At 38.1% G+C, this 18,138-nt stretch overlaps 1 protein-coding gene across 2 annotated transcripts in view; it reads right to left on the reverse strand.

Moving 5' to 3' along the window:
• The window catches only part of BRAF (B-Raf proto-oncogene, serine/threonine kinase), a 71,768-nt gene that overhangs the window by 1,407 nt on the left and 52,223 nt on the right, over positions 1 to 18,138 (reverse strand). Inside the window, exons 10-19 of one of the 2 annotated variants that reach the window (XM_072327158.1) lie at positions 17,495 to 17,614; positions 14,730 to 14,866; positions 13,922 to 14,039; positions 12,655 to 12,739; positions 10,351 to 10,527; positions 8,861 to 8,907; positions 7,697 to 7,815; positions 7,065 to 7,196; positions 4,300 to 4,434; positions 3,318 to 3,471 (exon numbers count right to left, since the gene is read on the reverse strand). In XM_072327158.1, coding sequence (XP_072183259.1) covers positions 3,318 to 3,471; positions 4,300 to 4,434; positions 7,065 to 7,196; positions 7,697 to 7,815; positions 8,861 to 8,907; positions 10,351 to 10,527; positions 12,655 to 12,739; positions 13,922 to 14,039; positions 14,730 to 14,866; positions 17,495 to 17,614 — 1,224 coding nt within the window. The remainder of the gene's footprint in view (positions 1 to 3,317; positions 3,472 to 4,299; positions 4,435 to 7,064; positions 7,197 to 7,696; positions 7,816 to 8,860; positions 8,908 to 10,350; positions 10,528 to 12,654; positions 12,740 to 13,921; positions 14,040 to 14,729; positions 14,867 to 17,494; positions 17,615 to 18,138) is intronic. The other variant, XM_072327159.1, reaches the window with a different exon arrangement.

Consider the following 18,138-nt stretch of genomic DNA (forward strand, 5'->3'; position numbering starts at 1 on the left):
AAGGAATCAAGAAAATGATCGGCAGCTTGTACGTGGAAAGGGAAGTAATGGAATCCATGGGCCTGGCAGGAAGAGCTGTTAGAGCAGATATATGCAACAGAAAGCAAGTAGGGAGAGATGAGAGGACCCTATGCCTCACAGTAGATGAGAAGGGAGTGCAACCAAGGTCTGAAGTAAGAGAGCCGTGATGGATCTCAAGCTCTTAGTGTCCTAGTAGCCTGTGGTGATAGTTATAACAACATAGAAAACAAGACAAAACACCTTCATGATGAATCTAATCCACCCCCTCCTCCTGTTTTGTTTTGAATAAACAAAAAGTTCCACCAAAACATAACCCCCCATTGCTCTAAAATATGCTTATTATTTGATATTTTTGCTTCCTCCTCATTCTCCACACAATACCTTCTACTACCTCAATTTTTGTACTTCCCTCCCCACTTGTCCTTCTTTTAAGAGAAGGACAAAAAAGTCATCGAGTATCGCCTGTGAGGCCAATACTTAAGAATGACATTCATGCTTAGCTACGCTTTCAAAACATGCTCTACTTATTTTTTCAGCCTGCTTTCCTAAACTGCTGATTAAAGATCAATTTATAAACAAGAGATTGCTCCCTCATTACTCATCTTGCCCTTCTGCCCATTTCTGGTAATAATTCAGCTTTTAATAGTTGTACGGGGATTTCAGAAGATAAAAGATGAACCATTAATTAGGAAAGGGCAATGGAAAAACAGGAGAAGTCAGGAAGTATTTGAGACAGGATAATACCTTTAAAAGTTGATTTTCAGAATTTTCTTAGATTTAAATAAAAACTTAGTAGGATACTTTTTTTTTTTTGTTTGTTTGAGACAAGCTATTGCTAAACTAATCTCTCCTTTCAAAACAGAGATGTTAACCTGCTCTCAAATTGATATGTGACCAAGTAGGTAACATGTTCATCTAATAATGGGATTACGTACATTGAACCTATGTAAAATGTGCGTACCAGAAACAGCTTTCTCTAGATCAGGAACAGAGATGGCCATATCTATCTCTGAGGGCTGCTTCAAAAGCAATGCCTCCGATTTTATGTTGGTGATACGGCACCAGATGTTGAACCTTTCCACCAATATTACATTACGTGTTGTTGCCACGTGACAGATGGCAGCAGAAGGGCACTCTGACACAACAGTGTCTGACATGGAAATGCATATGAAGCAAAGGTGCTGCAGTATCTAATAGGATCTGGTCCATCTAGAAGTTACCAAGGCAGATTTTGAACTGAGCTGTCAGACACAAAAAGATTCAGACTGGGCAGGGTAGCAAAGCATCTTCCATCCTCCATTACCCCCAGAGTGGTGAAACAGGATGCCATATTCCTAGTTTTTGCAGAAGATGCAGCAGCCCTCCTCTTGCTATCTCCTAACATAAGCACTGCAGCCCATGCTAAACAGCACAGCCAAAGATTGAGAAGCATTCCTCTGGACTGTCTAAAATTAAAAAAAATAAAAATAAGAGTAAGAAGATGAAGAAAACAAAAATCAATCCTGTCTTAAGACAGGCCTGTCAAAACTACCAGAAAGCTGGGAAACAAATTTACTAAAACAGCAACGACTTGCATCCTTAATAACTATTTCCATAAGAGACAGATTTCAACAGATGAACGTTCTCAGCTAACATAAAGAGAAAAGTTAGTTCCAAAACTGTTCTAACAGAAGACCATTAGAATATGGCCAGAAAGTGCACAGACTGCTTACATTACTTTGAGCTCTTTAATTCTCCCATTTTAAAAAGTCCCAGTTTCCAGAAAGAAGCAGAAGGGAAAACCTTTGTGGACTTTCTTGATCCATTTCAAAAACATATGGCTAGCAACATGCAAGCTTCCCCTGTAAGTACGCAGTTCAGCAGCTATTAAGAACATTTCTGGCCATTTAAGTCCTACCAAGAGCAGCATTAGCTTGTTTCTGATGCAGAAGAATCTGTAAAGATGAACAGCTTAACAGTTTTAAACAAACAAAAACCACATAATTAATTTCAAATTATGCAAGAACTCAGCCGTTAATAACATTACTGCTTGTTTTCGTATCTGACATCAAAAACTGAGGTAACCTGAAGCAGTGCTCTGATGCACCCGTTCCACAGGAATGGTCCAGAGAAAAACAAAATCTTTCAAGTGAGCTGACAGGATCTTGATAAGGTTTCTAGCTTTCTCAGTTAGATATCCAGTCTAACCGGTTCAATTCTACTCAAACTAGCAGCTTTATATGGAAGTGAGAAAAACAATCACTGAACTGAACTATGTGCTGCAGTATTAGAAACAATTTTAAAGCAATTAAAAAATTCCAACTGAGCGGAATTTGTGGTATAATACTGATTTCCATGAAAACAACTACTTTGCAAGTTGTCTTTTCCTGCTCTCGGTGTTCGCAGCTTTTTTCTCTTGAAGTATTTGGTTATGCTCCAGACTTGATTCGTTTTTTGCTTTTTCACCTTCAAAATCGAAGCTCTTGCTAATCGAAAGGCAGGGGGGGCATTGCCAGTAATACTCCTGAATCTCTGCTTTTGCTGAGCTGCAAAATTTCTTCTGTGTTGCATTGTAATGGAACGCTTGGAGATGGTCTAAACTCTGACAAGTCAGAGCATTAAGGAGGAAATAAAAACTGAAAGAAAACAAAAATCCCAGCCCCCCTCCAAACAAAAACCAAAACACAAGCCACCACTCCTCTACGAGATATTCTCTAAACAGCTCTATTTTAAAACCTTAACTTTCAGAAGAATCACACATCACTAAGGGCTTTCTCTTAAGGCTACGTGCTTCTCCTCACTTCTGCTAACCACAAGATGTTCAGACCGCACTCAGCCTTGCAGCTGAGTTCAGTTCTCCAGCTGTTTCCCACACATGAGTAGCTTTATTAACTAAAAAAACCTAAAGCCTTATGCTCATAAATAAAGACCTCAATTGGAAAAATAGATATATGTTTTTTGAGTAGATTAACAATAAATATACTCTGAAGTAACCAATTCAAAACAATAAACCAGGGAAAATGACAGCCAACGATCTTTAGAAGAGCTTTGCTTATTTTGAAGCGACTTTTCCCATTTCTCTTTTAAGTAACCTTCTAATTCTTCTTGTGCCAGCTGTTCCCAAGACATTCCTTACCAGCACTGTGCTCAGGACATTCAATGCCCCATGTTAGGAAATGAGTCTTCATTCCCTCAGTAAACCTTAAAAAGTCACCGGTAGGAACTGAGAACGTACATACGTGTTGCACGCACAGGAACAGCACATGAGCAAACAGGCACATGCTTTCACATTTCTTTTCAGTGTACTGGAAACCCACCGTATCCCCCTGCTTGGATGGGCGTTTTTGGAGAAGCACAAGCATATAGACTAAAATCCTCGGTCTGGAAGCCAGCCCGGTTTAGTGACGGCTCAGATGCACTGCGGTGAATTTTTGGCAACGACCGGGCCAGAAGCTCAATGGAGGCAAGAATCTAAAACAAGCAGAAAACAAGCGACTGAATCCGTGGTTCTCAAGTTGCTATAATACCTTAAAACCAAAGGCAGTGCATCAACCAATGAAAAAAAAAAAATAAAAGATACTATACACAAATCTAAACAGAAACTTTAAAATATAGATAACTGCATTTCACTCTGGTGTTTATATTCTTATAAGCTCAAGAGGACATTTAGTGAAGAAACTGTCTCTTTCTACTTTAAAAGGACAGTTTGATTTTCCCCTCTAAGCATTAGGAACATTAGTTACTTTTTATGTGCCTCCTCCTCCTTTGTGCACTAGTATCCATACTCGTCATCGCTACAAATAAACTCAGCTTTGGAAGCTGTCTCTCTAATACCATTCACCAAAACGCCAGCAGGTGGAGCTCAGATTTCTTTTTGAAGTGCTTTGCTACACACAACAGTCAGATCCTCCAGTTCCAAGCTTTTCATTCCCCAGCAGGCACGATAAATAAAGTTTTATCACACAAACATCAACCACCTCTCATAAAGCCTCGGGGACAGGTAGGAGGGGAGTATACAGAGAAGAAGTTCTAGTTCATGTCTCTAACTGCAATCATTAATTTCACTATTTCCCAGGAGATTTTCTCCAACAAATAAACACTAAATGTACGTCATATTAATACCTGCTTTTTGAACTGTAAATAAACATTTCTAATTATACAGCTCTAACTTGCTACGGCTCTTATTAAATCTTGCTGTAGCACTAAAAAAAAAGTAACCTTGCACTAGTCATAAGTGAACTTCATTTTTCATATTCAGATTGTGAAGTCTACTGAGAACTAAAGAGAAACTTTCCTCACCTGTGGAAAAAGAGGCCTCTCATCTCTTTTCTTTTTCAAGCATTCTGCCATTAGTCTCTTCATAGCTTTTGGACAGTTACTTCTTACTTTACTGAGGTCTGGAGATAGATATCCTCGTCCCACCATAAAAATTATCTTTATTTTAGAGAAGAAAAAAGATGAAGAGGGAAGAAGATAAGCTCATAAAGTAAACAGTAGAAACAACAACAAAAAAAAGATGAATGTTTTTTTCCTGGACTATTTTATTTCCAGTAACAAATTTTCTGCTCCCATGGAACAGGATCTGAAATTGAAACGGCCAAGTTTGTTCCAGTGGTGTTAGCCAACCTATTCAGCACAGAGAAGAAATTAGACTTCTCCTCCTCCTTCTCTTCTAAGGGAGACTGATAAGAAACATGAACGCTATTAAATGGTTACTATTTATAGCAATAACCATCAAAAAGAACTGTTCTTCGGTGTCAAAAACTGTTACAAAACAAGAATAAGCTACTGTGGTTGGAACAGAGTTCCTAAAAATAAATAGTCTGCTTTATTCATTGAACAACCCATCCCTGGAGGTGCTCAAGGCCAGGCTGGATGGGGCCCAGGGCAGCCAGAGCTGCTGGGTGGCAACCCTGCACATGGCAGGGGGTTGGGGCTGGGTGGGCTTTAAGATCCTTTGCAACCTTAAGCTGTTCTGTGGTTTCATGATTCTAAAAAAGTAAACAGCCTATTTGATGTTTACATTTTTTTATAGCAACTAATGCAAAAGATTTACATTTCCCCTGAGGATAAAATTTAAGCATATAACAAAGTAAATTAATAGCAAGCAGGAAAACAAAGTACAAATTTGATCCATGTTGTTTTGGACACATTAAAGAACCCACCAAACATCGTCATGTCAAGCCAAGGTCAAAACTAATGCAGTTTGAGTACTGCAGTCATGCTGACACTAAAAAAGCCCCTTCAAACCAGCTAATCAAAGTTCCATTCATGCTGCAGGGGATAATCACTACCTTTTCTGAACAGTGAGACAGAGCCAGCAGGTGTATTATGCCTTATTTTTATCAAAGTGTGACTATTTCATATCTTGACACTGGCAAAAAAAACCCACAAAAACAAAACAAAAACCACACCTCAAGCAAACTACATCTGCTATTTATATTAACACTACTATGGTCCTTTTTCAACTTTGTGATTCAGATGCATCTGTGTTTGCATTAAAAGACAGAGCAGATCTCCCATATGGTTTCTTTAGGAGTTCCCAAGTATCGGAGCAAACTTTAATAGTAAAGGTTTTTCTATCTCATCCCTTACCTTGCTGCAGTGAGGATCACTGTCATACAGCACTTACTGTTTTCTACATAATTACACTACCTCACTTGATATTGTTCAGAAATTATCCGCATTGTTCTTTCTGATGCACTGCTTATGTAACGTAGGGATTGTTTATTTTTATAGTAATTAGAAAATAGATTATCACAACAGTAAGAGTTCTAATCCATCTACACAAACCAATAAAAGCCAGAAAAACTCCAGAAGGCACAAGAATGATACTTTGCTCACCAAGAGTGCCAGTTGTGACATAATATCTGCTATGTAAAAGCACCAACAGAGAGCAGGCAATGTTTGCATCTCTTTTGAAGACAGAGAAAAAGAACATTAAGAAACAAGGTCGCATTTGATACCTTGGCTTCACCTGTAATTTGTTTCAGCACTTAACTGTAGGTACCTACATCACTGGGGTCGTGACTCTAAACTCAAAAGGTAAAACCAAAATTGCTTCTAGAAGGTTACAACCATTAAGCCAGGAATCTGAATGTTTCCCTTTGTTTAAAAGTGAAGGGGGGACTGGGGGGGGGAAGAAGAAAGAAAGAAAAAAAGGAGTTGCTCCAAATCTGATGAATTGGAATGAAGTGTTCTGACAAATATGGAAGCAGCCTCATAAAATGGCATTCACACATGAACGTTGCTATGGTTGCATTTCTCAAGTACTGACAGTGAAAAAAACAAGGGATGTGGACACAGATAAAACATAAATACATCACTAGGCAGCTAAGGAATAGTTTACACCAAAGGTCTTGGAGGCATAGATCTTGTTTTCAGATTAGACAGAGAAATAATAAATCAGACAAGCCCTCCCAAACCTGCCTAGACTACTGAAACATATAATAGGTACGGAGTATCATTAAACTTATAGAAGATTTGTTCACAATTAAGTAATCTTCTTACAGGATTCAGACTCTGGAAAGTCATATGCTTCATCAAGGAGACTTTGAGAAATGCTGATACCCTGAAATTCAATTAGATGGTGCATGCATTTCTCAAGATTAAAATGATTATAAAGCATTCAGTTAAATCCATTTTGTCAGTCCTGTTCCTGAACTATTATTCAATGCAATCCAGGAGGCAAAAAAAGAAAGAGGAATAACTGAACATACGGAGAATTATTTCTCCTTTGCGGAACTATTCTAAACTAAACTACTATTAAGTAACCTGCTCTCTCCCTAATAAGTATCCTGGCAACCAGCTTAGAATCTGAAAATCTATACTTGAAGTAAAAAAAAGAACAAAAGAAAAAAAAACCCTCAAGAAAAGTGCGTAAATTGGTGCTGTGCGGCTGAGGCAGATCTAAAAAAAATAATGTAGAAACGTCATCTCAGAACATCAGAGTCAACAAATAAAGGAAATACACAAAGCAATAGTCGCTTCACAGAACTACATCAGTCTGGTTTGGACCACTGCTGACTAAAGGCAGTCCCTTCCCAAGCCCACGCTCTCTTTACCTGGTCCCTGTTGTTGATGTTTGAGTATGGTAACTGTCCAGTCATCAGTTCATAAAGCACAATCCCAAATGCATACACATCTGACTGAAAGCTATATGGGTTTTTGTCTTGCATCCTGATCACTTCCGGTGCCTGTACCATAAAAGGAAACAAATAGGTTTTATTTCACCACGTCAGACTGTACCTTCCATAGCAGAAACATGATATGCACGTGTCCAGAGTACAAAAGGTGCAAGGCTCCCCCTCATGGCTGTGTTTCTGTGTTAGAGTCTACATTACTGGGCTCTACAAAAGTGGCTGTTGACATGAGTCCATTGGCTCTTTTCAACTTGGTGATCCTTTTGTTGAACTATGACAGAACATCCTCCTCAGCCCTGGATTGACCATGGCCTGTCCGTCAGTTTAGCCCTCAGAACTGTGAAAGCAGACACTAAAGGTTTTTTGCTGACTACTGGAAAACACATAGCTAAAGAAAAATTGACACAAACTTATTCAGTACTATGTATTAGTGCTTGGCCTTTCCAGTCTCAGATGGCTTGCATATGTCCATGCACTGGAAAGATAGTCTTATAAAGCTTGGCCAAAGGCAATTAAATCAGTTAAAATGAATACACCACTTCCCTTTTACTTACCATCCATAGAATCGATCCAGATAACTGTTCAAATTGATGAGATCCACTCCATCGTGATTTCACTGTAGCCAGACCAAAGTCACCTATTTTTACTGTGAGGTCTTCATGAAGAAAAATATCTAAGGGATAAATGTTAAGGGAAAGCAAACAAACAACACTGGTCCTGTCCTACAAAAGACAATTAACAGCCACAAATGTGCAATTGCAAATACAACAGTTATAACCATTCACCACCATTAAAGATATATAATACAGGTCCTAGGAAGTTGAGATAATGGATTACGGCAGTTCAGGGTTATATATGTAATGACTGGACCAGTGTTGAACAGACTATGACCCAGGCGACTTTCTTTAAATGCTAAGTGTTCAAACACTCGAAGCTGCAATTACTCCACTAGCAAACTGGTGAAATCTTTCATCATTGATAAAAATCAACAATGTAAAAAATCTTTCTGAAACTACAACAAACCTTGCTATGTTCTTGGAATCACAGCAATAGACAGGGACTTAAGTCAATACTAGTTTGTGGCTTGCACTTACTGGGAGTTCCTTGATCGTGGGGAATAATTGCAACCCCTATAAACCAGCACAAATGGGGTTCAATGGGTTACCTGTGCCTGCTGGCATCAGGTAAGCACAAGCTGAGCCAGCCAGTGTACAAGCTATTTTGGCAGTTAAGAGCAGTATTTGTCAGATGTTCAACAGGCAAAGGCATTCTAAACATGCAATAGCTCCCAATAGAAGTTTGAAATTGCTTTCAGTATCCTGCTTGCAATAGTTTATTTGCACACTGCAGAAAAAAAATCAAGAAATTCTGCTATATGCCACTGGTCAAAAATAACAACCAAGGGATGCAACATACAAACTGACGGCAAATTATGTTTTTGCAAAAGAAAAGAATTTTTGAATGTAAAATGTAAAGGCTGGTCATGTTACATTCCAAAACCCACGTTGTTCTTTCTACAGGAATTAAGTTCTTTCTACAGATTAATGTAAGCATTACTTTCCTAATAATCATATTACACCTCCTCAACCAAATTTAACCTCAACAAATAATCATGCATGAAGAGCTGTTCTCTTCAATAAGAACATTTCTGGAAGGAAAAAAAGCAAACAAACAGCCAGGAATGCTGGTTCTACAATCACATCTCTGGAAAAGGATACTATTACTCTTGAGGTCTCTGTGGATGATTGACTTGGCATGCAAATAACTGAAAAGGAATATGACAGATTGGGTGGGTTAGATGTTATTCCACTAATCAACAGCTCAAAGTTTATTGTGTTATTGAAACAAGTTGTGTAAATATTCAAACTGCACACTTTCGTCAAGGCATGAAAGCTTCAGTTACCCAAGGCAGTTCCTGCAACAGTCACAGGAAAAAATAAAAACAAAATAAAGCTTAGATTTCCAGCTTAAACCTGGTCCTTCTAAAAAATGAAACAAATTACACACCAACCTCTGCTTTTCAGTTTCTTAAGTCAATATTCAGAATCAAAGCAAAAGAATTTCAGTCATTTTTGACATGCTGAAGGCTCTGCTTCCTAGCCTTGAAGGTGACTGTCATGACACGTTGTGGGATAAGTCTCAACATCAGGCAAGGTGTTTCCAAATTGTGGAACCTAGAAGTGCTTCCCAGGCTGTGTCCCCCATAAAAGAAGCTGACTGCTTTTTAGCATAGGACTGGAAAAAAAGATTGCAGACCAGATAAATGCACTGCAGGGAGTTCCAGAGGAAGAGTACTTGTCCCACAGCATAGACAAAGCCTAAACTAGGCAGTGAGTCTCCCATGGCTCCGTTGAATCAATCAGCAGCACAAACCTGCTGCAAGAGCCTCATTTTATGTTTCTACTTTGAATCATGCGCAAAAAACATTTTCTATGTCTCCACTGTATAGACAGGGCGCCTGGAAAGCAAGCAACGGGAGGCTGAGGCTGGTTGCTGCAAACACCTGCACTTTTCAACTGATAATATAATTGGATACTTGATAGAAATACTGAACAATTAACTGCAGTCATGACAGTGGTTTTCCAGTTGGAGGGCCATAATCTTAAACCAGTGTTCTGATTTTCACACACAGTATTGGGCAAGTTTTGTAAATTTTAACTCCACTGCTGTCTACGTGAGTAGGGATTACTTACATGCAGCCCTTAGAAAAAACAAGTATGTTTTCTTCAAATGCTGAAATCTATTACTTCATTTAGAGAGTTACAACACGTAGGAGAAAAGTAAGAGAAGCTGCGCACTTTCTACTAACAGAGCTGCCTGTCTTCTGGGTTATTTTAAAGGATGCTATCCTTTCATTCACATGTTTCTTTTAAATTGTGTTTTACCTCCTATCCAAAGACTATCTGCACTGTGAAGACCATAAAGACTAGGGCAGAAATCTTTGCTCACAAGATCAAAGATAATTACAAAGTGGTTAAACTTTCATTTAGTTTTCAGAGACCATATTACTTGATGGCATGTATTTTCCAGTGTTCCAGAAAAAGAGCACAAAAACTCTATTCAACTGCTCAAAATACTAAACACTACACAAAACACTTCAATTAACACAAGATTCTGGGCTTGGTAGACTGAGCAGACAGCATAGTATGAAGAAGGTATGTGGACAGGGTCCCAACAATCACTTGCAAACAAATAATATGATACTTACTCCATGCCTTGTGCAGTCTGTCGTGCAATATCAATTAGTTTGATCATTTCAAATTTGGTCTCAATTATGTGCAGATGGTGATATAAGCTGGACCCCTCACACCATTGTGTAACAATAGCCAACTGAGGTTTCGTTGAATAACCCATAAAAAGTAGGATATTCACATGCCGTGTTTTCCTGTTGAAAACAAATAGTATATACATACGTGTGTATATAAAACTCAGGAGGAAAATGATGAAAAGCCAACAAACAACAGGAACCAGGCAGAACTAAACACATCTTTCCAAACTGAAGTTCTTGGTTAGTCTTGGCTCTCCTCTGAATAATCTGTTTCTGTATCAAGGCTAATGAATGATTTCAGTCTTTAGTCTTCATTTTATTAACATGGAATAGCTCTTCTGGAGCAAGCACTGCTTCTTCTTGATTTTGAAATCAAACTAGAAGAGAAATGCTCAGAAGATGCCATCACCACTAAGTCTACATGGGACAGTGAATGTTTGAAGACAGGTCTGGTCATGAGTAACACTAGTTCAGCTATGAGATGTTGCTGCCTATCACAAAGACATTCAAAATGAAACTTCAGACTCACGGACTTCCAGAAAGTACAACACTTTTCTTCAGACAACATCAACATGCCTCTTTGGAAAGACTTCATTCTTAATTAGTCCTCTGTTTGATAACAACATTTTACTCTCTTAGAAGCCAGCATACAAACAAGGACAGAGATAGATGTGAAAACTGTACCTCAGTAAAGTTAAGATATTCTCAATGAAGTTGTTTCTAAACAGTGCTAGAATAGACTTAAGTTCACCAGAGATTTGGCCAAATCAAATCAAACCTCTTTCAAAGACACAGCAACTCCAGACACAAAAACTTCTTAAAAGAGAGTACTGAGAAGATGATCTCAGCAGACATCTCAGTAGATTCAAGGCCTGAAACAGTCTAGTGATATATTACAAAGTGCAAAAATTTCTCCTAATCCCATCCCAGGAAAAGCATTCTAATCACATTCTTAGTGTCACCAAATGGATATCAAGAAGAACTAGATACCTCCAAACATACCAAACAGAGATCACAAAAAATGTGATTTCTGTAGTCTAGCTTTCCCAGAGGCTGAGGCAAAAGACAGAGCTCTCCTTCCAGCAGAGCTCAGTACTGCAAGCAGTTTGTTCACTGCTTGATGAAACCTGACAGACCAAGCTTAAAACATGTGGCAGCTTTTTAAGTTTGCATGCTGTGCAGCTGATGACAAAGCATTTCATATTTTCTTATATTAAAAAACTAACATAGGAGCCTGCAGTGCAAACCTATTTGTTCCTTACCAATGCAGGCTACGACAGTAATAAACTATGTGACTGGACCTTTTTCAGGCTCAAGAATTCATCAAGTGATGCTGAGACTAACTGCCAAGTGAACAAAAATCAGTGCTTTCTTGCAAGTCTTTCCTCAAAGATAAGAAAGTACCAATGAAGTATAATGGAAAACGCACACCGACAAAATGATCAACAACAGAGAAGGCCTAGACTTCAGGTATGAGACCAAAAATATGCACACCTCTTCTAGGCAGCACACTCCTGAGAGCCTCTGTTACCACAGATGTGGACTTAAGAGCTTCACCAGGCATCTTACTGGGGACCTTCCTCCAGGACAGCATCCATCTCAACATGTGAATTTACCAAAGCCAAAAAGCTCCTATCTATTTCGCTACATAAAACAGAATTATGCTCAAAACTGTAATTGGATGCTAACGGTCTTCCCCAATAAATATGGTATAGTGTTGATAGATGCTCTGTTAAGAACTGAACACAAGACAAATACTTTACCTAATAAAGTAGAAGCATCAGACAAGAGAAAATAAAATCAAGGAGTGACTATGAAATGGAAATTTAAAAGAAAATCAAGGAGGAGTCAATGCTGCTACAAAACAATGGAAAACATGGGCAGAGCTATGGCTGGAAAAGAACAATTAGTTATGCTCTCCTTCCATCTCAAAACTTGGAAGAGAGCAAAGGTCCTAAAGTTCATGCATAAGTTTGACTGTCCTATGGGAACTAAAACAGCAAAACACAGACTTGTCTTGAGTGCTTGTATTTACCACATATCCAGTAACATCAGTCTACAGACAACATATGTGGACACAAAGCAGTGGATATAAAGAAATATTTTAAAATTGTAAGTTGTATTTTCTACCCAAATTATCACCATGAAGAAATAAGACCAATGTGATGTAATGGAAATATAAAACTCAATTGTTACAGAAACATAAATCTTCACAGATTATTTTATACCAAAAAATATTCTTACCTGAGCACTCCTACTTCATTTTTGAAAGCCTGTAACTGTTGAGGTGTGGGTGCTGTAACATTCAACATTTTCACTGCCACGTCACCTTCAAAATAGCAATCTTTAGTAAGTATCATTGACACAGATTCCTCAATTGAGAAAATGCTATATAGAAAATCAGAAATGTTGAGACTCTGTTTTCTGACTTTAGTGAAATAAACTACTACTATATTAAAATAAGTATATAGTCTGTAAACACGTATAAGTATTATTTTACTCTGAGAAATTCTAGCCACATCTAAACTTTCTGTATATGCATACATTTGAGATTCTCATTTAGCGAGGTGGCTACTTCAGCCTTTCTAGTAATTATGTTTCATCTTTACCCTAATAATTACTTCTGAAGAACACACAGGAGTCAAGTTTCTACACTGTTTGAAGCTCTAATATAACTTACTTAACCCATGATTCTTAGATTTAAATAGCCTTCATAGGTCACAGAATGGTTGAGGTTTGTTGGTACCTTTTGGGGCTATGTCACCCAACCCTGCTGCTCAAGCAGTTCACACAGGCTGATGTCCAGAATGCTTTTGAGCATATCCAAGAAGGGAGTCTCCACAAATTCTCTGGGCAACCTGTGGTACTGTTTGTTCACCATCACTGCAATGAAGTGTTTCCTTATGCTCAAATAGAGCCTCTTTCATTTGAGTTGGCAGCCATTGCCTCTTATCCAGTCACTGGGCACCACTGAAAAGAGCCTGAGTCCACCCCCTTTCCATCCTTACTTCAGGTACATATATATATATGTATATATATATATGTGTGTATATATATATATATATATATATATATATATATATACACACACCTATATATTTACATTGACAAGATCTCTCCCTGAGTCTTCCCCTTCTCCAGGCTTAAAAGTCCCAGCTCTCAGCCCTTCCTCACAGCAGAGGGCCTTTACTGGAGTCTCTCGAGTATATGTCTACATCTCTCTTGTAGTGGGGAGCCCAGAAATGGAACCGCCACTCCAGGTATAGTAGCAGCAGTAATGAGGTAGAAGGGAAGGATCACCTCCCTACACCTTCTGGTAATGCTTTGTCTATAACACAACCCAAGATGCCATTAGCCTTCTTTGTTATCAGGCATGTTGCTTAATCATGTTCAACCTGGCATCCATGAGGACTTACAGATTTTATTCTGTAAAGCTGCTTTCCAGCTGGGTGGCCCCCAGCAGGCAATGCCACTTGCTTAAGAGTAACTGTTTGCCCTGAATGCCACATACCATGCCACTTTCCCTTGTAGACTGTTCCGAATGATCCAGATCCTATCCTCTGTCCAACTGTGATCTGCCCATCTGGTATTTCCCAATCATCACTTGAATCTCGTCGACCAAGGGTTTTCTTTACATATTTACACAAATAAGAAGAAAGAAAGAAGAAAAATCAGCGATTAATGCATGTGAAAAAACATCCTTTATTAAAGATTCCATATTAAAATTTCACATAATTAAAATATTTTTCCTCCAAATATTGCTAGTGACATTTCAAATTAGGTATGTTCAAAACCTCAGCATAAATGTATACAAGTAATTTCCTGACAGGAAATACTTGCCACAGATTTTGGGCAGTGTTAAAACCAGTAAAAAATGGAGAATTTCCTCCCAAAGGGAAAGTCTCATTTATGAATTTTTCAATTCTTACTGAGTCGTAAGGTTAAACAGCGAATTAAAAGAATGCAGTCATTTTATCCATTGTTAAATTTCAGTCAACAGAGAACTTTCACTGTTAGTGAAACATGTTTAATTAAGACAATCTTCAAAGAGAAACTAGCATTATAACATAAAGCGCACCAAGACACTTGGGTGCAATGGAGGAAAAGTGAACACAGCCAATGACTTAAATGATTTTTTTTACTAGTCTCATGATTTCAGTATTCCATTATTTATTGGTTTACAGTCCTCTATCATTATATAATCACCTTGAAAATAATTCACATGGGTATGATGAAACTGAGAAAAACGTGGATGTGCGGTATTTCTATACCACAAGTATACCACACTGTGTACTGCGCGTGAAAATAACTCATCTTACCATTCGATTTCTGTCTTCTGAGGATGAGGACGATTTCCTTTCCCGCTGGGGGCCTGGTGATTTCTGTAATGCTTTCACATTGGTAAGTGACCCAGGCAAAGATGCGGGAGGTGTTGCAGACAAACCTGCAGCTGAACCTAAATTTCAGAAACAGGTTAATTTTTATCTATAAGAAGCCATGTTACACGAACGTACTGGTGTCAGGTGCAAGAATTTTGTTTTAAGATGCAGTATCTCCAAACAAATGTAAATGTTAAGAAGGAACAAACATACACTTCAGGACTATTGTATTAATACTAGATTAGTGCTCAAGTCTTAGGTAACAGAAAGAGACAAGTCTATAGCAAACATCCCTGCGTATCTGCTAGTCCTCAGCCTTTTGTTCTTGAATTAGAGGGATAATGTTTAAATGGAAAAATATATATATATGTGTTTTGTTGTTTTTAATTCCACCAGCCTCTTTGACAAGTAGTAGCATTTAGTTAGCTGCAGCTGCCTCTCAGATTTCTTGTACCTAGCGTTTTAGGGACCCAATAAATAACTGAGATACTGTATTTTGGAATCAAAACAGACTAAACGTATAAAAAAAAAAAATCATGTTTTTTTTGCTGAGTCTTCAAGTGCCACCTCAAAACCATTTGGCTGTTTTAAAGGTATCTCTTAGTAAAGAGCTTTTAAATAAAAGTAGATATTAGACCGCAGAAAGGATTACAAAGGAACAAGTACTTAATTTACCTATTTGAGGCATATTCTAATAAATTCAAATTAGAACACTTTCTCTCTAACATATATGCTGCCTAAACAAAGCTTCATAGGAAAATCACAGAGCTGTGTTTCAGAGCCCCAGTGCCTCCTTACAAATAGAACACTTAAACTAGACATTGCTTTTTAAAGTACACCTTAATTAGCAAGGTTATGCTGACCCTCTCTCAGTGCAAAGGACATAAAATAGGGTCAACTGTTAATTAAGTTCACCCTGCTCTGATAAATGATGTATGTCATTGTACAAGGCTTCCAACATGCCAGTACTTTCTCTAACATCAGTGGCGAAGGACAATACACCTCCTCCTGTTATTTCAGAATCCCCTTTACTACCTGCAAAGAAGACTCCTAATGCCAACTTGAATTCAAAATCCATTTTGTACCTTTTGTGACTGCTGTTTGTGTTCAGCCACTCTATGTGCTAATTTACCAAATAATATCTATCCATTGCTGCTTTCCTTCATTAAGCTAAAATCCATATATCTAGAAGTGGAAGCATATAATAATAGTATCAAAAATGGGATGCAGCATCCGTGAACTTTTTCTCACATGTTAAAGTAACAATAATGCATACTGGGTACCTAATTAATTTTGTTCCTATTCTCTGTCAATTTCATTTATGGTTACTATATTATTGTGCTTTTACTACATTATCTGTCTGGAAACAAAACAAAAATCAAATTAAATGTATGTTGTTTCCAGAACAAGAACTTTTTTCCAAAGTTTTACTGGCTTACAGATTTTCTCTTCAATATTGAAGCTGTACTTTAAGATACTAAAGGAAACACATTGTGTCTCCTTGAGAACTAACTGGAATCTCGTACTTAAATTTTAGTTCTGACATACAGCAACACTAGCACAACATTCACCCTTTAGTGGATATGGTTATAGCACATGGTAGGACATTATAGTTAATGTGTCCACAATAATACCAGAGGACCTGTTTTCCAAGTTGTCAGTGCTGTGCAATACTTTAGATAATGCTGGACTTAAGTCATTGGTCTGGACTCTGAAGTTGTATTTAATGTATTCCATTCTGTACACAGCTTGCTTGCCTTCTTACACCTCTCTCCATGCAAAAATTCCTGGAACAATTTTACTGTTCTTGATATGTTCTGCAATGAAAGTCTTTGAAACAGCCAAGATGGCAGCATTTGAAAACTACGCTACATGCACTTGACTATTCATTTCTAAATGTATACATAGATACACAAATATTTTTATTTCATGCTACAACTTAATAGTAGGTTTTTCCAGCATGTGAAACCCCAACGGGCATTTTGTGCAATAAAACAGATCCATTGACAGCTTTAGGCCTGAATTACTCAAGAGTCAGTGACGTGTGAGAACAAAAGAGTACTATTTTACATAGTTCAGGACACAAGCAAGTATTGTTTCACTGGAAACGTATAGATAAAAATTACATAGTCTAAACCATCCAGGGCCCCAGCATAGTATAACAAAAAAATCCTCAAAATACAATTCTTGTGGAAAGTTGACACTGCACATTGCGTGAAAAGCTTAAGACCTGACAAGATATCAATGGAAATGTTTGTAATTCACATTTGATTTCCTAGATTACTTTTCAAAGTAAAGACAATTAAATACATAAAAGTGTTAAAGCACTGAGCTGACTTAAACTGAACAGACAAGGAAATTCTAAGTTAAGGACATTGCTTTGTCTTTAAAATCACTGCAATGCAATCCATGGACCTCCGTTCAGAAAAAAGTTACATCTTGGTCCATATAAATACCTCAACTATGAAATTCCTTGCTTTAGAAGATTTAAGTCAGACTTTATAGTCATTTTCAAGCACATAAACGTGAAAGTGAATATGTGTGGAAAGCACATTCAAAGCATTCCAGCCAGGCCAAGCAAAAAACAGAGGTGTTTTGATAAACTCACACACTTACATACACACGGTGTGAGGGTGAGGCACAAACAGCATCTGTGGTTTTACTTATTTTGTTTGGGTGAAAACAAGAAAGAAGAGCCCAACTACCTCTGAACACTGGGCCAGGCTCAAAATCAAACACTATTTCACTGGGGACAGAATGAAGGAGGGGACTGGGAGTCCGGGATTGGTATTTCCGAAGACAGCGCATCAGCTGGTTCAAAGGGGCTGTTAGAGAGAAAGAGACGGGCAGGCAGAGACAGAAAGACAGACACATAGAAGAAATGAAAGAAGTCATGGGAAATAACTAGGATGCTTTGACTCCTATTCACAGTTTGCTTCTGTACTTTGAAGGACAAAAACGTCAATTACTAAAAACACCGTTTCAGGAATGGGAATTGCCAATTGTTTTCAGATGCCAAGCAGACAGTTTATGATCCAAAGTTAAAACCAACATGATACCACGACATTTAAATGCTGGACAAAATGGGTAAAACTGTGGAGAGCCACACCTACTGAGACGTACAAAAATAGCTAAAACTGGAAACTTGCAATTAGCTTGCAGGACACTAAAGGAAATTTCTTTTGAAAAGGTGTACGATTGGTGGTGTAAGAAAAGACAGCTCCCTCAACCACAAAGTGGCAGGTAGGCCCCATCCTACCCATGAACAGTCACAGATGGGCGAAACAATTAAGTGATAGCCCACGGTACAAAACATTAGAGTTTGGGGTGGACTGCAGTGAGGTAACTC

This window comes from Excalfactoria chinensis, chromosome 1 (assembly GCF_039878825.1).
Source record: "Excalfactoria chinensis isolate bCotChi1 chromosome 1, bCotChi1.hap2, whole genome shotgun sequence".
In the NCBI taxonomy this organism is placed as follows: Eukaryota; Metazoa; Chordata; class Aves; order Galliformes; family Phasianidae; genus Excalfactoria; species Excalfactoria chinensis.